Source organism: Oncorhynchus mykiss, chromosome 8 (genome assembly GCF_013265735.2).
Source record: "Oncorhynchus mykiss isolate Arlee chromosome 8, USDA_OmykA_1.1, whole genome shotgun sequence".
Classification (NCBI taxonomy): Eukaryota; Metazoa; Chordata; class Actinopteri; order Salmoniformes; family Salmonidae; genus Oncorhynchus; species Oncorhynchus mykiss.
Window position 1 is genome coordinate 87,203,415 of NC_048572.1, and position 24,986 is coordinate 87,228,400.

General features: G+C 45.0%; 1 protein-coding gene across 1 annotated transcript in view; it reads left to right on the forward strand.

Annotated features, from left to right (window-relative positions):
- LOC110530822 (receptor-type tyrosine-protein phosphatase mu-like) overlaps positions 1–24,986 on the forward strand; it is a 403,267-nt gene that overhangs the window by 200,236 nt on the left and 178,045 nt on the right. Inside the window, exons 7-8 of the mRNA XM_036986895.1 lie at positions 21,342–21,454; positions 21,940–22,120. Of these exons, the coding sequence (XP_036842790.1) occupies positions 21,342–21,454; positions 21,940–22,120 (294 nt within the window). The remainder of the gene's footprint in view (positions 1–21,341; positions 21,455–21,939; positions 22,121–24,986) is intronic.

Here is a 24,986-nt window from a genome sequence, read left to right on the forward strand (position 1 = left end):
GGAATATCTGAGGTGGGAATATCTGAGGTGGGAGGGGTGGGAATATCTGAGGTGGGAGGGGTGGGAATATCTGAGGGGGGAATATCTGAGGGGGGAGAGATGGGAATATCTGAGGGGGGAATATCTGAGGTGGGAGGGGTGGGAATATCTGAGGGGGGAGGGTTGGGAATATCTGAGGGGGGAGGGGTGGGAATATCTGAGGGGGGAATATCTGAGGGGGGAGGGGTGGGAATATCTGAGGGGGGAGGGGTGGGAATATCTGAGGTGGGAATATCTGAGGTGGGAGGGGTGGGATTATCTGAGGGGGGAGAGATGGGAATATCTGAGGTGGGAGGGGTGGGAATATCTGAGGGGGGAATATCTGAGGTGGGAGAGATGGGAATATCTGAGGGGGGAGAGATGGGAATATCTGAGGGGGGAGGGGTGGGAATATCTGAGGTGGGAGGGGTGGGAATATCTGATGTGGGAGGGGTGGGAATATCTGAGGGGGGAATATCTGAGGTGGGAGGGGTGGGAATATCTGAGGTGGGAGGGGTGGGAATATCTGAGGGGGGAATATCTGAGGGGGGAGAGATGGGAATATCTGAGGGGGGAATATCTGAGGTGGGAGAGATGGGAATATCTGAGGGGGGAGGGGTGGGAATATCTGAGGGGGGAGGGGTGGGAATATCTGAGGGGGGAGGGGTGGGAATATCTGAGGGGGGAATATCTGAGGAGGGAGAGATGGGAATATCTGAGGGGGGAGGGGTGGGAATATCTGAGGGGGGAATATCTGAGGTGGGAGAGATGGGAATATCTGAGGGGGGAGAGATGGGAATATCTGAGGTGGGAGGGGTGGTAATATCTGAGGGGGGAATATCTGAGGTGGGAGAGATGGGAATATCTGAGGGGGGAGAGATGGGAATATCTGAGGGGGGAGGGGTGGGAATATCTGAGGTGGGAGGGGTGGGAATATCTGATGTGGGAGGGGTGGGAATATCTGAGGTGGGAGGGGTGGGAATATCTGAGGTGGGAGGGGTGGGAATATCTGAGGGGGGAATATCTGAGGGGGGAGAGATGGGAATATCTGAGGGGGGAATATCTGAGGTGGGAGGGGTGGAAATATCTGAGGGGGGAGGGGTGGGAATATCTGAGGGGGGAGGGGTGGGAATATCTGAGGGGGGAGGGGGGGTAATATCTGAGGGGGGAATATCTGAGGGGGGAGGGGTGGGAATATCTGAGGTGGGAATATCTGAGGTGGGAGGGGTGGGAATATCTGAGGTGGGAATATCTGAGGGGGGAGAGATGGGAATATCTGAGGGGGGAGGGGTGATAATATCTGAGGGGGGAGGGGTGGGAATATCTGAGGGGGGAATATCTGAGGTGGGAGGGGTGGGAATATCTGAGGTGGGAATATCTGAGGTGGGAGGGGTGGGAATATCTGAGGGGGGAGGGGTGGGAATATCTGAGGGGGGAATATCTGAGGTGGGAGGGGTGGGAATATCTGAGGTGGGAGGGGTGGGAATATCTGAGGTGGGAGGGGTGGGAATATCTGAGGTGGGAATATCTGAGGTGTGAATATCTGAGGTGTGCCCTTAAAAACATGGGGATATTTAAGACCAACCAAAATCTGGTTTTAGTGGTAAAGTGGTTGATTATGGCAGGGATTTTGACAACGGAAGAGCAGCCTATTCAGCCCTGATGCACATTGCCCATAATGTACATGGAACCAGGGAGATGTGCTTTTTTCTGCCTGTAAACATCGAAAAAGAGAAATATATATCCACATTTCATTTGATTACAAACCAAACACAGCCTCCCCTCCTCTCAATGAAGGCTGTTTTTTTTGTCAGGCCCAATGCTTTCGCCAAGTAGTCTAGACTATCAATAAAGGGTTTGGCTCGTGAGACCGCTTTGAAATAAATCTTAATCACCAAAGCTTTATTAAAATATCAAGTTTGGCAGCAGCAAAACAGTGAGCAGACATCCCCTTTTTATCAGTATGAGCGATTACATTATTTTATCCATCTCCTGTTATTATCTTAGATGTGTGTACAACCCCTTTATCTAGACTATATGTCCATCATGGAACATAAACCGTGTAGACTACATGTCCATCATGGAACATAAACCATGTAGACTATATGTCCATCATGGAACATAAACCATGTAGACTATATGTCCATCATGGAACATAAACCATGTAGACTATATGTCCATCATGGAACATAAACCATGTAGACTATATGTCCATCATGGAACATAAACCTCTCTATGTAGACTATATGTCCATCATGGAACATAGACCATGTAGACTATATGTCCATCATGGAACATAAACCATGTAGACTATATGTCCATCATGGAACATAAACCATGTAGACTATATGTCCATCATGGAACATAAACCATGTAGACTATATGTCCATCATGGAACATAAACCATGTAGACTATATGTCCATCATGGAACATAAACCATGTAGACTATATGTCCATCATGGAACATAAACCATGTAGACTATATGTCCATCATGGAACATAAACCATGTAGACTATATGTCCATCATGGAATATAAACCATGTAGACTATATGTCCATCATGGAACATAATCCCCTCCTTGTAGACTATATGTACATCATGGAACATAAACCATGTAGACTATATGTCCATCATGGAACATAAACCCCTCCATGTAGACTATAGGTCCATCATGGAACATAAACCATGTAGACTATATGTCCATCATGGAACATAAACCCCTCCATGTAGACTATAGGTCCATCATGGAACATAAACCCCTCCATGTAGACTATAGGTCCATCATGGAACATAAACCCCTCCATGTAGACTATATGTCCATCATGGAACATAAACCCCTCCATGTAGAGCATTCAGAAAGTATTCAGACCCCTTAACTTTTTCCACACTTTGTTTCATTACAGCCTTATTCTAAAATGGATGAAATAAAAATAATGTTGCTCATCAATCTACACACAATACCCCATAATGACAAGGCAAAAACAGTTTAAAAAAAGAGATTGTTGATAAGTTATTACAAATTAAAAACTGAATTACCTTTATTTCCTTATCATTTTTAAATGGAAGAAGCACTCAGGACCTCAGACTGGGGCGAAGGTTCACATTCCAACAGAATGACGACCCTAAGCACACAGCCAAGACAAAGCAGGAGTGGCTTCAGGGACAAGGCTATGAATGTCTTTGAGTGGCCCAGCCAGAGCCTGGACTTGAACCCGATCGAACATCTCTGGAGAGACCTGAAAATAGCTGTGCAGCAACGCTCCCCATCCTACCTGACAGAGCTGGATGGGAGAAACTCCCCAAATACAGGTGTACCAAGCTTGTAGCGTTATGCTCAAGAAGACTTGAGGCTGTAAATGCTGCCAAAGGTGCTTCAACACAGTACAGGGGCTGAATACTAAAAACCTGTTTTTGGTTCACCATTATGGGGTATTGTGTGTAGATTGATGAGGGTTTTAATAAGTCAAGGGATCTTACTACTTTCCGAATGCATTTTTGTCTGACTGAGATTTACTGTCAGGGCCCAGGTCTGTCAGGGCCCAGGTCTGTCAGGGCCCAGGTCTGTCATAGCCCAGTTCTGTCAGGGCCCAGGTCTGTCATAGCCCAGGTCTGTCTTGGCCCAGGTCTGTCAGGGCCCAGGTCTGTCATGGCCCAGGTCTGTCAGGGCCCAGGTCTGTCAGGGCCCAGGTCTGTCATAGCCCAGGTCTGTCAGGGCCCAGGTCTGTCAGGGCCCAGGTCTGACAGAATCTGTGCAGAATATCTAGGTGCTGCTGTTAGCCCTCCTTGGTTGGGGACAGAAGCACCAGATCATCAGCAAACAGTAGACATTCGATTCAGATTCTAGTAGGGTGAGGACGGGTGCTGCAGACTGTTCATTGATATACATGTTGAAGAGGGAGGGGCTCGTGTTCTATCCCTCTCTCTCCCCATGTTGAAGAGGGAGGGGCTCGTGTTCTATCCCTGTCTCACTCCATGTTGAAGAGGGAGGGGCTCGTGTTCTATCCCTGTCTCACTCCATGTTGAAGAGGGAGGGGCTCGTGTTATATCCCTGTCTCACTCCATGTTGAAGAGGGAGGGGCTCGTGTTATATCCCTGTCTCACCCCACGTTGAAGAAGGAGGGGCTCGTGTTCTATCCCTGTCTCTCCCCACGGCCCTGTGGAAAGAGATGTGTTTGTCTTTTGCCATTTTTAACTTCACACTTGTTGTTTGTGTAAATGGATTTTATAATGCGGTATGTTTTTCCCCCAACACCATCAATTTGTATAACACACCCTCATGCCAAATTGAGTCAAAAGCTTTTTTGAAATCAACGAACATGAGAAGATTTTGACTTTGTTTTGGTTTGTTTGTCAATTAGGGTGTGCAGGGTGAATACATGGTCTGTCGTACGGTAATTTGGTAAAAAGCCAATTGAACACTTGCTCAGTACATTGTTTTTACTGAGGAAATGTACGAGTCTGCTGTTAATGATAATGCAGAGGATTTTCCCAAGGTTGCTGTTGATGCAAATCCAACGATAGTTATTGAGGACAAATTTGTCTCCACTTTTGTGGATTGGGGTGATCAGTCCTTGCTTCCATATATTGGGGAAGAAGCCAGAGCTAAGGATGATGTTAAAGAGTTTTAGTATAGCCAATTGGAATTTGTTGTCTGTATATTTTATAATTTCATTGAGGGATACCATCAACAGCACAGGACTTTTTGGGTTGGAGGGTTTGTATTTTGTCCTGTAGTTCATTCAATGTAATTTGATAATCAAGTGGGTTCTGATAGTTTTTAATAATTGATTCGAAGATTTGTATTTGATCATGTATATGTTTTTTGCAAAAGATTGGAGAAGTGGTTTATCCATACATCTCCATTTTGGATAGATATCTCTTCGTGCTGTTTGTTTAGAGTTTAGTGTCCAATTTTCCCAGAAGTGGTTTGAGTCTATGGATTCTTCAATTACATTGAGCTGATTTCTGACGTTCTGTTCCTTCTTTTTCCGTAGTGTATTTCTGTATTGTTTTAGTGATTCACCATAGTGAAGGCGTAGACTCAGGTTTTCTGGGTCTCTATGTTTTTGGATGAACAGGTTTCTCAATTTCTTTCTTAGGTTTTTGAATTCTTAGTTTAACCATTTGCCATTGTTGTTAATTTTCTTAGGTTGTCTGCTTGACATTTATGGATTTGAAGCTGAGAGGTGAAATACACTGTTCAGGTTTTCTACTGCCAAGTTTACACCTTCACTATTACAGTGAAACGTTTTGTCCAGGAAATTGTCTAAAAGGGATTGAATTTGTTGTTGCCTAATAGTTTTCCTTCCATCTATAGCATTTCTTAATATTACTAAGTTCCTTTGGCTTTGATGCCTCATGATTGAGTATTGCTCTTTTCAAGTAGACTGTGATTTTGCTGTGGTCTGATAGGGGTATCAGTGGGCTGACTGTGAACGCTCTGAGACTCTGAGTTGAGGTCAGTGATAAAGTAGTCTACAGTACTACTGTCAAGGGATGAGCTGTAAGTGTACCTACCGTAAGAGTCTGGTTCTTGTTCAGTTCTGGTATTTAGGTCACCACAGACTAGTACATGTCCCTGGGCCTGGAAATGGTTTACCTCCCCCTCCAGGATGGAGAAGCTGTCATTGTTAAAGTATGGGGATTCTATTGGTGGGATATAGGTAGCACACAGGAGGACATTTTTCTCTGTTGAGATCATTTCCTTATTAATTTCTAGCCAGATGTAAAATGTTCCTGTTTTGACTAATTTAATAGAGTGGGTTGGTTAGGTCTGTTCTATACCAAATTAGCATACCCCCTGAGTCCCTTCCCTGTTTCACACCTGGTAGTTTGGTGGATGGGACTACCAGCTCTCTGTAACCTAGAGGACAACCAGTGGGTCCATCTCCTCTATACCACCCACCTGGTAGTGTGGTGGATGGGACTACCAGCTCTCTGTAACCTAGAGGACAACCAGTGGGTCCATCTCCTCTATACCACCCACCTGGTAGTGTGGTGGATGGGACTACCAGCTCTCTGTAACCTAGAGGACAACCAGTGGGTCCATCTCCTCTATACCACCCACCTGGTAGTGTGGTGGATGGGACTACCAGCTCTCTGTAACCTAGAGGGCAATCAGTGGGTCCATCTCCTCTATACCACCCACCTGGTAGTGTGGTGGATGGGACTACCAGCTCTCTGTAACCTAGAGGGCAATCAGTGGGTCCATCTCCTCTATACCACCCACCTGGTAGTGTGGTGGATGGGACTACCAGCTCTCTGTAACCTAGAGGACAACCAGTGGGTCCGTCTCCTTTATACCATGTTTCTTGCAGGATGACAATGTCGGTATTTCCAATTTCTTTGATGAAATCTGGGTTCCTGCACTTTAGGCCAAAGGCAGATGACCTCTGACCTTGTATATTCCAGGATGAGATAGTAAAGCTTTGTGTTCCCGAATGTCTAGTGGTGTTTTTGGGTAGTTTAGGCTCAGGCCATCACAGTAGGTGTGAGCAGAGAGTGTTGAGCATTTGACACATGCCTCTTAGGTCTCTCTCTCTCTTTCTCTCTCTCTCTCTCTGTCTGTCTCTCTCTCTGTCTCTCTCTGTCTCTCTCTCTCTCTCTCTCTCTGTCTGTCTCTCTCTGTCTCTGTTTCTGTATCTGTCTCTCTCTCTCTCTCTCTCTCTCTGTCTGTCTCTCTCTATCACCTTCATTATTATACACTGTCGTTCCTTCACTATGCCATGAGGAGACTAAAGGGCTGATTATCTAGGATAATCACTTCTGCTTCCCCATGCCAATGTTCTGTTAGATTAATACGCATGCATGCATACGTGGAAGTGCTTTGCCCTTACAGGCCTACTTCCAGAGAATCCAACACCACAACACATCTCATCCACAGACCTGCTCTCCTGTAGTGCAGTCTGTAGATTTTCAAAGGGGGATAATTACTCTCTCCCTAGTCTTTGCTGTCTTTGTGTCTCACCCTGGTTCGAACTACCTGGAGTCCCAGCGCGCCTCACAGCGTGACTCTGTGCTAGCTGACTAACGCTCAGTGTGGTGTGTCACCACTAATGAGAAGAGCCAGAGAAAATCAAAGCAGTCAAGCTCATAATTTCTCCCTGTCCTCTCCCCTCCCTCCCCTCCCTGTCTTCACCCCTGGGGTTCGTCCCAGATCGCACCCTATTCCCTATATAATGCACAACTTTTGACCAGAGCCAATAGGGCACTATGGGCCCTGATGAAAAGGTAGTGCACTACGATGTGGAAAGGGTGCTCTTTGGGATACCCTCCTGTCCTGTCTGAGAAGAGATGAGGAGAGGATCAATTCTTCATGCTGCCGGACCAATTAGGAGTCAGAGAGACGTAACGAGGACCTCTTGCATGTCAACAACACACTCAGAATACATACCAAATGGCACCCTCTTCCCTATTTAGTGCACTAAATCTGACCAGGGCTCTTTGGCCCACAGCGTGTCATTTGAGACACTTCTCCAGATTCAGACTGTATGTAAGACTCACTGGATGTTGACAGGGAGTAAACGAAATGCAGGGGTTCGGTAACTAACAACTGAACTGTCGGCAGCCAGACTCAGTCAGTCGATGATGACGATGATGATGAAGGAGGGGTTCGGTAACTAACAACTGAACTGTCGGCAACCAGACTCAGTCAGACTCAGTCTATGATGATGATGATGATGAAGGAGGGGTTCGGTAACTAACAACTGAACTGTCGGCAGCCAGACTCAGTCAGTCGATGATGATGATGATGATGATGATGAAGTAGGGGTTCGGTAATTAACAACTGAACTGTCGGCAGCCAGACTCAGTCAGTCGATGATGATGATGATTATGAAGAAGGAGGGGTTCGGTAACTAACAACTGAACTGTCGGCAGCCAGACTCAGTCAGTCGATGATGATGATGATGATGATGATGAAGGAGGGGTTCGGTAACTAACAACTGAACTGTCGGCAGCCAGACTCAGTCAGCCGATGATGATGATGAAGGCGGGTTCAACTGACACCACAATAGAGAAACAACCTACATCTTATCAAGAGACATGCACACACCTGTTGTTGCAACCTGGACTCAAGTGTAGATGTAATATAGTCAATGTAAATTTGTTTCCCTCCATTTAGTATGATATGTTACGATTTACAATTTATATAATATGTTATGAATTGCCATTCGGTAATATAAGTTACACATTTGCAATAAGTATGATATGTTAAAAATTCCTATTTGTTGTGGCTAGGTGGCTAATGCTAATCTAAGCTAGGTGGTTAACATTAGCTAGGCTAGGAGTTAGGGTTAGGGGTTAAGCTTAGGGTTAAGGTTAGGGTTAGGGTTAGTGGAAGGGTTAGCTAACATGCTAAGTAGTTGCAAAGTACCCGAAAAGTAATTAGTAGTTACTAATAAACTAAAATGGTAAAGTTGTCCATTTTATTTATTTTTTAAAATTTATTTCACCTTTATTTAACCAGGTAGGCAAGTTGAGAACAAGTTCTCATTTACAGTTGCGACCTGTCATGGCCATGATGAGATACGCCTACCCCTCCACCCCAACAAACCAACTTCCTTTCAATTTTATCTTAAGTAGGGAAAGTGGGATATATACCTGGTCATTTATACAACTGAATGCCTTCAACTGAAATGTATCTTCCTCATTTAACCCAACACCTCTGAATCAGAGAGGAAACAGTGTGTTAATTGCCTTGCTCAGGGGCAGACCTATAGATGTTTACCTTGTCAGCTCAGGTGTTCATTCAAGCTCTAACCACCAGGTTACCAGCTGCTCCAATTAACCTTCTGTCTTAATAACCAAAACGTAACATACACTCATTTGAGTGTCCCGGAATTATGTTACGTCTAGTCTATGAGACCAGGCTGGATGTTGTCAGGGAGACTCAGTGGATATAATCAGATAATGAAGGGGTGTTTGGTAGCTATAGGTCTAACTAACTGACACCACAACAGAGCAACCTTTTGCATCTTAACAAGAGATTGTAAGGGATTCAGTGGATGTTGTTACAGAATGGAGGACTGGGTAACTAACAGAATGGAGGACTGGGTAACTAACAGAATGGAGGACACTGGGTAACTAACAGAATGGAGGACACTGGGTAACTAACAGAATGGAGGACTGGGTAACTAACAGAACGGAGGACTGGGTAACTAACAGAATGTTGTTACAGAATGGAGGACTGGGTAACTAACAGAATGTTGTTACCGAATGGAGGACTGGGTAACTAACAGAATGGAGGACTGGGTAACTAACAGAATGGAGGACTGGGTAACTAACAGAATGGAGGACTGGGTAACTAACAGAATGTTGTTACAGAATGGAGGACTGGGTAACTAACAGAATATTGTTACAGAATGGAGGACTGGGTAACTAACAGAATGGAGGACTGGGTAACTAACAGAATGGAGGACTGGGTAACTAACAGAATGGAGGATTGGGTAACTAACAGAATGGAGGACTGGGTAACTAACAGAATGGAGGACTGGGTAACTAACAGAATGGAGGACTGGGTAACTAACAGAATGGAGGACTGGGTAACTAACAGAATGGAGGACTGGGTAACTAACAGAATGGAGGACTGGGTAACTAACAGAATGGAGGACTGGGTAACTAACAGAATGGAGCACTGGGTAACTAACAGAATGTTGTTACAGAATGGAGGACTGGGTAACTAACAGAATGTTGTTACCGAATGGAGGACTGGGTAACTAACAGAATGGAGGACTGGGTAACTAACAGAATGGAGGACTGGGTAACTAACAGAATGGAGGACTGGGTAACTAACAGAATGGAGGACTGGGTAACTAACAGAATGGTGGACTGGGTAACCAACAGAATGGAGGACTGGGTAACTAACAGAATGGAGGACTGGGTAACTAACAGAATGTTGTTACAGAATGGAGGACTGGGTAACTAACAGAATATTGTTACAGAATGGAGGACTGGGTAACTAACAGAATGGAGGACTGGGTAACTAACAGAATGGAGGACTGGGTAACTAACAGAATGGAGGATTGGGTAACTAACAGAATGGAGGACTGGGTAACTAACAGAATGGAGGACTGGGTAACTAACAGAATGGAGGACTGGGTAACTAACAGAATGGAGGACTGGGTAACTAACAGAATGGAGGACTGGGTAACTAACAGAATGGAGGACTGGATAACTAACAGAATGGAGGACTGGGTAACTAACAGAATGGAGGACTGGGTAACTAACAGAATGGAGGACTGGGTAACTAACAGAATGGAGGACTGGGTAACTAACAGAATGGAGGACTGGGTAACTAACAGAATGGAGGACTGGGTAACTAACAGGATGGAGGACTGGGTAACTAACAGGATGGAGGACTGGGTAACTAACAGAATGGAGGACTGGGTAACTAACAGAATGTTGTTACAGAATGGAGGACTAGGTAACTGACAGGCAGGTCAACAGTACTTCCTACTGCCTCCAAGATAAGAACCATACTGGGTGGATACTATCAGCTTCTTCTCAGTGACTGCCAGCACAACAGAGTGGCAACAGCCTTTTGTTTGATATCTGTGGAATACGGTGGATGGGAAGGGAATGTGTGTGTGTGTGTGTGTGTGTGTGTGTGTGTGTGTGTGTGTGTGTGTGTGTGTGTGTGTGTGTGTGTGTGTGTGTGTGTGTGTGTGTGTGTGTGTGTGTGTGTGTGTGTGTGTTCATACGTTCCTGGCAGGTGCTGTGGTATTTAGAGGACAGCTGTCGCCGTGCCGGCTGGCTGCCTGGTCAACATCACTGTGGCAACAGCTGCTCGCTGACCCTGGCGTATGGGGATGTCCGCTCTCATATGGCACACACACACACATACACATACACACACACACATACACACACTAACATACATACACTAACACACACACATACACACACACACACACTAACATACGTACACTAACACACACACATACACACACTAACATACATACACTAACACACACACATACACACCCTTGTGTATAGTTGTGCATTCTCAGCTGCGTCCTATCCCTCTTTCTGGGCAGCCAACTGGGGTTCAATTTTACCCCTTCGATGTTGTCTCTAAACCTTCTGAGGATTAAACTGCTGACAAACTGAGCTATTAACATCTTTACAGTTCCACAGCCTCTTAACAGTTCTAGAACCCATCTTTATAGTTCCACAGCCTCTTAACAGTTCTAGAACCCATCTTTATAGTTCCACAGCCTCTTAACAGTTCTAGAACCCATCTTTATAGTTCCACAGCCTCTTAACAGTTCTAGAACCCATCTTTATAGTTCCACTGCCTATCTTTACTGTTCTAGAACCCATCTTTATAGTTCCACAGCCTCTTAACAGTTCTATAACCCATCTTTATAGTTCCACAGCCTCTTAACAGTTCTAGAACCCATCTTTATAGTTCCACAGCCTCTTAACAGTTCTAGATCCCATCTTTACAGTTCCACAGCCTCTTAACAGTTCTATAACTAATATTTACAGTTCCACTGCCTATCTTTACTGTTCTAGTACTCATTTTTACAGTTCCACAGCCTCTTAACAGTTCTAGAACCCATCTTTATAGTTCCACTGCCTATCTTTACTGTTCTAGAACCCATCTTTATAGTTCCACAGCCTCTTAACAGTTCTATAACCCATCTTTATAGTTCCACAGCCTCTTAACAGTTCTAGAACCCATCTTTATAGTTCCACAGCCTCTTAACAGTTCTAGAACCCATCTTTACAGTTCCACAGCCTCTTAACAGTTCTATAACTCATTTTTACAGTTCCACAGCCTCTTAACAGTTCTATAACCCATCTTTATAGTTCCACAGCCTCTTAACAGTTCTAGAACCCATCTTTATAGTTCCACAGCCTCTTAACAGTTCTAGAACCCATCTTTATAGTTCCACAGCCTCTTAACAATTCTATAACTAATATTTACAGTTCCACTGCCTATCTTTACTGTTCTAGAACTCATTTTTACAGTTCCACAGCCTCTTAACAGTTCTAGAACACATCTTTACAGTTCCACAACCTCTTAATAGTTCAAGATCCCATATTTACAGATCCACAGCCTCTTAATAGTTCTAGAACCCATCTTTACAGTTCCACAGCCTCTTAACAGTTCTAGAACCCATCTTTATAGTTCCACAGCCTCTAAACAGTTCTAGAACCCATCTTTATAGTTCCACAGCCTCTTAACAGTTCTAGAACCCATCTTTATAGTTCCACAGCCTCTTAACAGTTCTAGAACCCATCTTTATATTTCCACAGCCTCTTAACAGTTCTAGAACCCATCTTTATAGTTCCACAGCCTCTTAACAGTTCTAGAACCCATCTTTATAGTTCCACAGCCTCTTAACAGTTCTAGAACCCATCTTTATAGTTCCACTGCCTATCTTTACTGTTCTAGAACCCATCTTTATAGTTCCACAGCCTCTTAACAGTTCTATAACCCATCTTTATAGTTCCACAGCCTCTTAACAGTTCTAGAACCCATCTTTATAGTTCCACAGCCTCTTAACAGTTCTAGAACCCATCTTTACAGTTCCACAGCCTCTTAACAGTTCTATAACTAATATTTACAGTTCCACTGCCTATCTTTACTCTTCTAGAACTCATTTTTACATTTCCACAGCCTCTTAACAGTTCTAGAACCCATCTTTATAGTTCCACAGCCTCTTAACAGTTCTAGAACCCATCTTTACAGTTCCACAGCCTCTTAACAGTTCTATAACTAATATTTACAGTTCCACTGCCTATCTTTACTGTTCTAGAACCCATCTTTACAGTTCCACTGCCTATCTTTACTGTTCTAGAACTCATTTTTACAGATCCACAGCCTCTTAACAGTTCTAGAACCCATATTTACAGTTCCACAACCTCTTATTAATAGTTCTAGAACCCATTTTTACAGTTCCACAGCCTCTTAATAGTTCTAGAACCCATATTTACAGTTCCACGGCCTGTCTTAACTGTTCTAGAACCCATATTTACAGTTCAACTGCCTCTTAGTAGTTCTAGAAACCATCTTCACAGTTCCACGGCCTATCTTAACTGTTCTAGAACCCATATTTACAGTTCCACAACATCTTAACAGCTCTAGAACCGATCTTTACAGATCCACACCCCATCTTAACAGCTCTAGAACCCATCTTTACAGATCCACACCCCATCTTAACAGTTCTAGAACCCATCTTTACAGTTCCACGGCCTCTTAACAGTTCTAGAACCCATCTTTACAGATCCACACCCCATCTTAACAGTTCTAGAACCCACTGCTACTGTACATACAGGCCTACAGGGTCCGGTAACTATAGTAACAGTATGTTTAAAACTCCATGACATACATTAAGTGTTTTATAGAGGGCTGTAGGGCATAACTGCTACTGTATATACAAGCCTACAGTAACTATGGTAACAGTATGTTTAAAACTCCATGACATACCTTAGGTGTTTTATAGAGGGCTGTAGGGCATACATCAAGTCCCAAATGGCACCCTATTCCCTAAATAGTGCACTACTTTTGACCAGGGCCCATACGGTTCTGGTGCCATTTTGACTCAACCTAGTTGTGGTGTATTATCCTGGATTTCTTCACTGACCCATTGACACCGACAAGACAACACTGATGGATGGATAGAATCCACCAGACAACACTGATGGATGGATAGAATCCACAAGACAACACTGATGGATAGATAGAATCCACCAGACAACACTGATGGATGGATAGAATCCACAAGACAACACTGATGGATAGATAGAATCCACCAGACAACACTGATGGATAGATAGAATCCACCAGACAACACTGATGGATAGATAGAATCCACCAGACAACACTGATGGATAGATAGAATCCACCAGACAACACTGATGGATAGATAGAATCCACCAGACAACACTGATGGATAGATAGAATCCACCAGACAACACTGATGGATAGATAGAATCCACAAGACAACACTGATGGATAGATAGAATCCACCAGACAACACTGATGGATAGATAGAATCCACCAGACAACACTGATGGATAGATAGAATCCACCAGACAACACTGATGGATAGATAGAATCTACCAGACAACACTGATGGATAGATAGAATCCACCAGACAACACTGATGGATAGATAGAATCCACCAGACAACACTGATGGATGGATAGAATCCACCAGACAACACTGATGGATAGATAGAATCCACCAGACAACACTGATGGATAGATAGAATCCCCTAGACAACACTGATGGATAGATAGAATCCACCAGACAACACTGATGGATAGATAGAATCCACCAGACAACACTGATGGATGGATAGAATCCACCAGACAACACTGATGGATAGATAGAATCCACCAGACAACACTGATGGATAGATAGAATCCACCAGACAACACTGATGGATAGATAGAATCCACCAGACAACACTGATGGATAGATAGAATCCACCAGACAACACTGATGGATAGATAGAATCCACCAGACAACACTGATGGATAGATAGAATCCACCAGACAACACTGATGGATAGATAGAATCCACAAGACAACACTGATGGATAGATAGAATCCACCAGACAACACTGATGGATAGATAGAATCCACCAGACAACACTGATGGATAGATAGAATCCACCAGACAACACTGATGGATAGATAGAATCCACCAGACAACACTGATGGATAGATAGAATCCACCAGACAACACTGATGGATAGATAGAATCTACCAGACAACACTGATGGATAGATAGAATCCACCAGACAACACTGATGGATAGATAGAATCCACCAGACAACACTGATGGATGGATAGAATCCACCAGACAACACTGATGGATAGATAGAATCCACCAGACAACACTGATGGATAGATAGAATCCCCTAGACAACACTGATGGATAGATAGAATCCACCAGACAACACTGATGGATAGATAGAATCCACCAGACAACACTGATGGATGGATAGAATCCACCAGACAACACTGATGGATAGATAGAATCCACCAGACAACACTGATGGATAGATAGAATCCACCAGACAACACTGATGGATAGATAGAATCCACCAGACAACACTGATGGATAGATAGAATCCACCAGACAACACTGATGGATAGATAGAATCCACCAGACAACACTGATGGATAGATAGAATCCACCAGACAACACTGATGGATAGATAGAATCCACAAGACAACACTGATGGATAGATAGAATCCACCAGACAACACTGATGGATAGATAGAATCCACCAGACAACACTGATGGATGGAAAGAATCTACCAGACAACACTGATGGATAGATAGAATCCACCAGACAACACTGATGGATAGATAGAATCCACAAGACAACACTGATGGATAGATAGAATCCACCAGACAACACTGATGGATGGATAGAATCTACCAGACAACACTGATGGATGGATAGAATCCACCAGACAACACTGATGGATAGATAGAATCCACCAGACAACACTGATGGATGGATAGAATCCACCAGACAACACTGATGGATAGATAGAATCCACCAGACAACACTGATGGATAGATAGAATCCACCAGACAACACTGATGGATGGATAGAATCCACCAGACAACACTGATGGATGGATAGAATCCACCAGACAACACTGATGGATAGATAGAATCCACCAGACAACACTGATGGATGGATAGAATCCACCAGATAACACTGATGGATGGATAGAATCCACCAGATAACACTGATGGATAGATAGAATCCACCAGACAACACTGATGGATGTAGAGAATTCACAAGACAACACTGATGGATAGATATAATCCACCAGACAACACTGATGGATGGATAGAATCCACCAGACAACACTGATGGATAGATAGAATCCACCAGACAACACTGATGGATAGATAGAATCCACCAGACAACACTGATGGATAGATAGAATCCACCAGACAACACTGATGGATAGATAGAATCCACCAGACAACACTGATGGATGGATAGAATTCACAAGACAACACTGATGGATGGATAGAATCTACCAGACAACACTGATGGATGGATAGAATCCACCAGACAACACTGATGGATAGATAGAATCCACCAGACAACACTGATGGATGGATAGAATCCACCAGACAACACTGATGGATAGATAGAATCCACCAGACAACACTGATGGATAGATAGAATCCACCAGACAACACTGATGGATAGATAGAATCCACCAGACAACACTGATGGATGGATAGAATTCACAAGACAACACTGATGGATGGATAGAATTCACAAGACAACACTGATGGATAGATAGAATCTACCAGACAACACTGATGGATAGATAGAATCCACCAGACAACACTGATGGATAGATAGAATCCACCAGACAACACTGATGGATGGATAGAATTCACAAGACAACACTGATGGATCGATAGAATCTACCAGACAACACTGATGGATGGATAGAATCCACCAGACAACACTGATGGATAGATAGAATCCACAAGACAACACTGATGGATAGATAGAATCCACCAGACAACACTGATGGATAGATAGAATCTACCAGACAACACTGATGGATAGATAGAATCCACCAGACAACACTGATGGATAGATAGAATCCACAAGACAACACTGATGGATAGATAGAATCCACAAGACAACACTGATGGATAGATAGAATCCACCAGACAACACTGATGGATAGATAGAATCCACCAGACAACACTGATGGATAGATAGAATCCACCAGACAACACTGATGGATGGATAGAATCCACCAGACAACACTGATGGATAGATAGAATCCACAAGACAAAACTGATGGTTAGATAGAATCCACCAGACAACACTGATGGATGGATAGAATCCACCAGACAACACTGATGGATGGATAGAATCTACCAGACAACACTGATGGATGGATAGAATCTACCAGACAACACTGATGGATAGATAGAATCCACCAGACAACACTGATGGATAGATAGAATCCACCAGACAACACTGATGGATAGATAGAATCCACCAGACAACACTGATGGATAGATAGAATCCACCAGACAACACTGATGGATAGATAGAATCCACAAGACAACACTGATGGATAGATAGAATCCACAAGACAACACTGATGGATGGATAGAATCTACCAGACAACACTGATGGATGGATAGAATCTACCAGACAACACTGATGGATAGATAGAATCCACAAGATGCTTCAGGACTTACGGCAGGTGGCTCATATCTCTTTTCCTGACTAGTTAACAGAGTGACACAGAAAGCCCTCACCGTTTCATAGAGTTTCCCCCTAATAGGGCTTGGTCCATGTTAACAAGCCTGTACATGGTACCTATAGCTCGTATTGACTAATTGGCCCTGTGACTGTTTGTGACAGAGTGACTGTGAGTCACCATGTATGAACACTGTGGTGTCCTCGCTCATAGCAGGTGTCCTGGAATATACCTGTGGGGGTGGTGTGATTAGCCGTTGGTGTCCTCGCTCATAGCATGTGTCCTGGACTATACCTGATTGGCTAGGTGACTGACGGGCTGGTTATTTATATAGTCTTAATTAACAATACATAGGCATTATAACAGGCATTATAACAGACATTATAACAGGCATTATAACAGACATTATAACAGACATTATAACAGACATTATAACAGACGTTATAACAGGCATTATAACAGACTTTATAACATACATTAATACAGACACTATAACAGGCATTATAACAGACATTATAACCGGCATTATAACAGACATTATAACAGACACTATAACAGGCATTATAACAGACATTATAACAGGCAGTATAACAGGCATTATAACAGACATTATAACAGACACTATAACAGGCATTATAACAGGCATTATAACAGGCAGTATAACAGGCATTACAACAGACATTATAACAGACACTATAACAGGCATTATAACAGACATTATAACAGACGTTATAACAGACATTATAACAGACATTATAACAGGCATTATAACATACATTATAACATACATTATAACAGACATAACAGGCATTATAACAGACATTATAACAGGCATTATAACAGGCATTATAACATACATTATAACAGACATTATAACAGACATAACAGGCATTATAACATACATTATAACAGGCATTATAACAGACATTATAACAGACACTATAACAGGCATTATAACAGACATTATAACAGGCATTATAACAGGCATTATAACATACATTATAACATACATTATAACAGACATTATAACAGACATAACAGGCATTATAACAGACATTATAACAGGCATTATAACATACATTATAACATACATTATAACAGGCATTATAACAGACATAACAGGCATTATAACAGACATTATAACAGGCATTATAACAGGCATTATAACAGGCATTATAACATACATTATAACAGGCATTATAACATACATTATAACAAACATTATAACAGACATAACAGGCATTATAACATACATTATAACAGGCATTATAACAGGCATTATAGCAGGCATTTTAACACGGTTAATATAATAGAAAAGTGTTTGTTCTTTCTTCCAGGTAGCCTTTATAAATACTACCGGACAAAATGATTCATATGTCCATGCCAATCCAGAGTTAACTCTGGAAAACAGTTTTTACAGCTCAGTCTACAACGGGTTTAAATATTCCCATGTTAAAAATGTAATCTTCAGATTACAATATAAAAATCAATGCTGTAAATTATACTTCAGATTCATTACCTAAACACACCATGGACTTAATCAACACAACAAACCCCGTTTAATTAAAATGAACCATATGCCGTCTGGTTGGCATAAATCTCCCTTTAACAGATAGCTGATTTACCCCCAATATCTCAGGGGGGGGGGGGGGGCTATTCCTATTGAATAAACAGCATGTTAAGTTTCATCCGAGACCCCCCCCCCCCCCCCCCCCCCCCACCACCACCACCATTCCCAGTGCCCTCTTCTCCCCTCAGTGGCTTACACCACCAGACTGGTTCAGTGTGTGAGAGACTGAGGGGAGAAGCGTGTGGATTAGCTGGTTCGTTTGAGGTGATGTTTGACTCGCAGGGTGGAAGCCTGGTGGAATCTGGGGATTACATGGGGGATACAGACCTAGTGGCCCAGGTCAGAGTGGGACGACCATCTGTAAGCTAAGGACCAGTCACCATTACTCACGGTCTCTCTGTTACCCGGTCACTAACACTCCAGAGTAGTGCACTACATGGGTAGAGTAGTGAACTGCATGGGTAGAGTAGTGGGTAGAGTAGTGAACTACATGGGTAGAGTGGTGAACTACATGGGTAGAGTAGTGGGTAGAGTAGTGAACTACATGGGTAGAGTAGTGGGTAGAGTAGTGAACTACATGGGTAGAGTAGTGGGTAGAGTAGTGCACTACATGAGTAGAGTCGTGTGTCAGAAAGCATCATTTTGGACTGAGCCCTTCCTCTTAAGTAATATGTCTGGAAGTCTCTCCATGACAACCCCACACAGCCCAGTGAAGCAGCTAATAGCATCAGTCTGTTACGTGTGTGTCTCATTAGAGCCAGTCAGACAGGCTGCTGGGACCAGGACCAGTGTTGTACGTGACAAAGGAAGATGCCTAAGCATTGCCCTGCTTTTGTACCATTGGCTGTTGAAAGAAACTTAGACAAAGAAACTTAATTATGAGACAAGATCATACGTCTCTTTGTATGTTATGGATAGTGAATCATATATTTGTGTCCTGGAACTCCCTCCCAACTGTGTTAATGATGGCTATTTTGGCAACAGACAACAACAGACACAAAACCTTTGAGATACAGAATGAGGAGTGACTCACTTTTCTGTGAAATAGACAGAATTTATCTAGTTACTCTCACACGCACTCAACACGCACGTACGCACGCACGCACGCACGCACACACACACACACACACACAGACACACACACACACACACACACACACATACACACACACAGAGACAGACAGTCCGGCCTCACAGAGCACCTAATTGAACGGTTAGGGCTCAGAGGGCAGCTCTATACATCACTGTTCTTGTAGACGGAGACACACACACACACACACACACAGACAGGGGCTCAGAGGGCAGCTCTATACATCAGATCAGTGGTATTGAGTAAAAACAGTAAATACAGTTAAACAGTAAAAAAATATAAATACATAATTAAATACACTTTAAAATGACTAAAACCAAGTGGAAACGGTGTAGAAGTGATAATGGCCATACACTCATACAGTTTCTGGACCATGTCCACTTCGCTAACAATCACCTTCATTAAGGGAGCATTACAGCTGGACAGTCAGGGAGCATTACAGCTGGACAGTCAGGGAGCATTACAGCTGGACAGTCAGGGAGCATTACAGCTGGACAGTCAGGGAGCATTACAGCTGGACAGTCAGGGAGCATTAAAGCTGGACAGTCAGTGAGCATTAAAGCTGGACAGTCAGGGAACATTCCCAAAACGATGGCTAGATGGCGAGGATGCAACCCCCCGGGGAAACATTTGTTTGGTATATGTGGAGACAGTCTGTACCCAACACGGTCTGTACCCAAGACGGTCTGTACCCAAGACAGTCTGTACCCACGACACTTTGTGCCAAAGACACTGTACCCAAGACGGTCTGTACCCAAGACGGTCTGTACCCAAGACACTTTGTGCCAAAGACACTATACCCACGACTTTGTACCCAAGACAGTCTGTACCCAAGACACTTTGTACCCAAGACACTGTACCCAAGAAACTCTGTACCCAAGACAGTCTGTACCCAAGACAGTCTGTATCCAATACACTCTGTACCCAATACAGTCTGTCCCCAATACACTCTGTACCCACGGCTTTGTACCCAAGACAGTCTGTACCCAAGACCGTCTGTACCCAAGACCGTCTGTACCCAAGACAGTCTGTACCCAAGACCGTCTGTACCCAAGACAGTCTGTACCCATGACCGTCTGTACCCAAGACAGTCTGTACCCAAGAGACTTTACACCCAAGACACTGTACCCAAGACACATGTACTCAAGGGCAACAGCCCTACACATTTCTGAATCTACGTCTTTCAACCTAGTATTGTGTTCTTCTGTGTTACTGTTTCCCCGTTTTCATCCATTCCCTGTCATTTTTCTACACTTATCTTATTGTAGTGAAAGGGAGTCACATCTCTCTCCTCGTTTCTTCTCCTCTGTTCCACTATTACTATAAGTAGTGATTGTAGTGAAAGGGAGTCACGTCTCTCTCCTCGTTTCTTCTTCTCTGTTCCACTATTACTATAAGTATGAGTTATAGATCTTCACTCTTCTTCTGACCCCAGAACCTCCGGTGCCCATCGCTCCCCCGCAGCTGACAGCGGTCGGCGCCACCTACATGTGGATCCAACTCAACGCTAACTCCATCAACGGAGACGGGCCAATCATCGACCGAGAGGTATTTCTATTTACTCGATTGGTTTATTGGTAGAAAACACATTTGGCCACGTCCCAGAATGCACCTTCATTCTCTATACAGTGTACTACTCCAATATGTCTTCCGTCAGACGTAGTGGCACCATCTGGAGTGCCGTAAACGATCATCTGATGTGTCGTTCCACAACAGTGTTTATAGTAATGTTTTCCAATCCTGGTCCTGGGGAACCATAAGGGACGCCATTTTGTTTTTTTACGCCATTTTGTTTTTTTACGCCATTTTGTTTTTTTACGCCATTTTGTTTTTTTACGCCATTTTGTTTTTTTAGTTTTTGCATGAATTCCATTTATTAAATACTTGATGATGAGTGACTTAGTTAAATCAAAAGTGTATTAGCGCCATGGTGGTAATAAGTAGAACTGTGAACCTCTTTGTTGTCCTCAGCACCTGGATTCAGTAGCCCTGGTGTGTATATATACGGTAACTAACTTCCAACCTTAACCCAGGTGGAGTACCGTACCGTGTCAGGGACCATGTATGACCTGCAGCCTGTGGACAAGACCACCCATAAGATTGGTCACCTGACACCAGACACAGACTATGAGATCAGTGTGCTGTTGACCAGGCCCCTGGATGGAGGGACTGGGGCCCCCGGGCCTCCTCTCAGGGCCAGGACCAAGTGTGCTGGTGAGTCCTGAAGAAAGTTATATACTAAACACACACACACGTAACCTGTACCCCGTACCCCATAACTGGTAGACCATACCACGTTACCCGTACCCCATAACCGGTAGTCTGTACCACATTACCCGTACCCCATAACCGGTAGGCCGTACCACATTACCCGTACCCCATAACCGGTAGGCCGTACCACATTACCCGTACCCCATTACCAGTAGTCCATACCACATTACCCGTACCCCTAACCTGTACCCCGTACCCCATAACCGGTAGGCCGTACCACATTACCCGTACCCCATTACCAGTAGTCCATACCACATTACCCGTACCCCTAACCTGTACCCCGTACCCCATAACCGGTAGGCCGTACCACATTACCCGTACCCCATAACCGGTAGTCCATACCACGTTACCCGCACCCCTAACCTGTACCCCGTACCCCATAACCGGTAGCTCGTACCACGTAACCCGTAAACCGTACCTGTAACCCGTACCTGTAACCCATACCCCGTAATCCGTACCACGTACCCCATACCCCGTAACCCGTACCCCGTAACCCATAACCCGTAACCCGTAACCCATAACCAATAACCCGTAACCCATACCCCGTAACCCGTATCCCGTAACCCATAACCTATAACCCGTAACCCATAACCCATAACCCGTAACCCATAATCAATAACCCATAACCCGCAACCCATAACCCATAACCCGTAACCCATAACCTATAACCCATAACCCATAACCCGTAACTCATAACCCATAACCCGTAACTCATAACCCATAACCCATAACCCATAACCCGTAACTCATAACCCATAACCCATAACCCCACTCAAGGTCAGAACCAAGTATGATGTTGAGTCCTACCTCACACAGTTACATAAATAGAGATGTTGGTACCGTTATGAATTGAGATCTATGCATGGTAACTTTCTCCTAACCAAAACAACACTGAACTTGTCAGGTTTTTGAAGGAGGCGATCTCAATCATTTAATGAATCTTACTTTTAACCAAGAGTTCTGTTATTGTTTGTGTATTGTGTTGACGTTATGACGGCTGTCTGTTGTCAATCTAGACGGCTGTCTACTTCAACAGCAACAGAGAACATCTGGTGTTATGGGTACTAACATTGTCACTTTAACGCAGGCATTAGCAGGGATGCCTTATATGTACACAAACCGTATGAAGACCCTTAATGATACAAATTGCCCTTCTCACAACATTAACCCTGCTAAATACTCTATGAATACCTTACTACAAGAACACAAGGCTGCCTCCCCAATGACACTCTATTCTCTACACAGAGACCTGGTCAAAAATAGTGCACTATATAGGGAATAGAGTGTCATTTGGGACACAGGTCCAGCTCTACTTAGAGTAGGAAACAAACCCACAGCCTCAGCACTTTCTAATTCTATTTCCTGTCCAGAGAAGTGAAATGCTGATGGAAATTAGATTTTCCTCCCTCCCGGCAGTGTGTCGTAACCAGGGCCGTAACCAAGGCCCTGACCCCCTTGGTGAAGGTCGTTTTCCTGCTTCTCATTTTGGGGCTGTGTGATAGGCTGATGGGGATGGATGGTCGCTACCTGGTTAGCCTTCATAGCGGGGCCTGGCGCTGTAGCTCTCTCTCTCTCTCTCTCGCTCTCACACAGACACACACACCCTCCCTCCCTCCCATCACCCTCTCCCCCTTGCCCCCTTACCCCCTCCCTCCATCCCACCATCTTCTCCCCCTCCACCCCACCACCCTCCCTCCATCCCACCATCCTCTCCCCCTCCCTCCATCATCTCCCCCTCCCTCCATCCCAGCATCCTCCCTCCCTCCCTCCCTCCCTCCCTCCCTCCCTCCCTCCCTCCCTCCCTCCCTCCCTCCCTCCCTCCCTCTCCATCCTACCACCCTCTCCTCTCGTCCTCCATCCTCCCTCCCTCCCTCCCTCCCTCCCTCCCTCCCTCCCTCCCTCCCTCCCTCCCTCCCTCCCTCCCTCCCACCTCCTTTTCCCTCTCCATCCTACCACCCTCTCCTCTCCTCCTCCATCCTCCCTCCCTCCCTCCCTCCCTCCCTCCCTCCCTCCCTCCCTCCCTCCCTCCCTCCCTCCCTCCCTCCCTCCCTCCCTCCCTCCATCCCACCTACTTCTCCCTCTCCATCCTACCACCCTCTCCTCTCCTCCTCCATCCCACCACTCTCTCCCCCTCCCTCCATCCTCTCCCCCTCCCTCCATCCCACCATCCTCTCCCCCTCCCTCCCTCCCACCCCCCCTCCATCCCACCACCTTCTCCCCTCCCTCCATCCCACCATCCTCTCCCCCTCCCTCCATCCCACCATCCTCTCCCCCTCCCTCCATCATCTCCCCCTCCCTCCATCCCAGCATCCTCCCTCCCTCCCTCCCTCCCTCCCTCCCTCCCTCCCTCCCTCCCTCCCTCCCTCCCTCCCTCCCTCCCTCCCTCCCACCTCCTTTTCCCTCTCCATCCTACCACCCTCTCCTCTCGTCCTCCATCCTCCCTCCCTCCCTCCCTCCCTCCCTCCCTCCCTCCCTCCCTCCCTCCCTCCCTCCCTCCCTCCCTCCCTCCTTTTCCCTCTCCATCCTACCACCCTCTCCTCTCCTCCTCCATCCTCCCTCCCTCCCTCCCTCCCTCCCTCCCTCCCTCCCTCCCTCCCTCCCTCCCTCCCTCCCTCCCTCCCTCCCACCTACTTCTCCCTCTCCATCCTACCACCCTCTCCTCTCCTCCTCCATCCTCCCTCCCTCCCTCCCTCCCTCCCTCCCTCCCTCCCTCCCTCCCTCCCTCCCTCCCTCCCTCCATCCCACCTACTTCTCCCTCTCCATCCTACCACCCTCTTCTCTCCTCCTCCATCCCACCACTCTCTCCCCC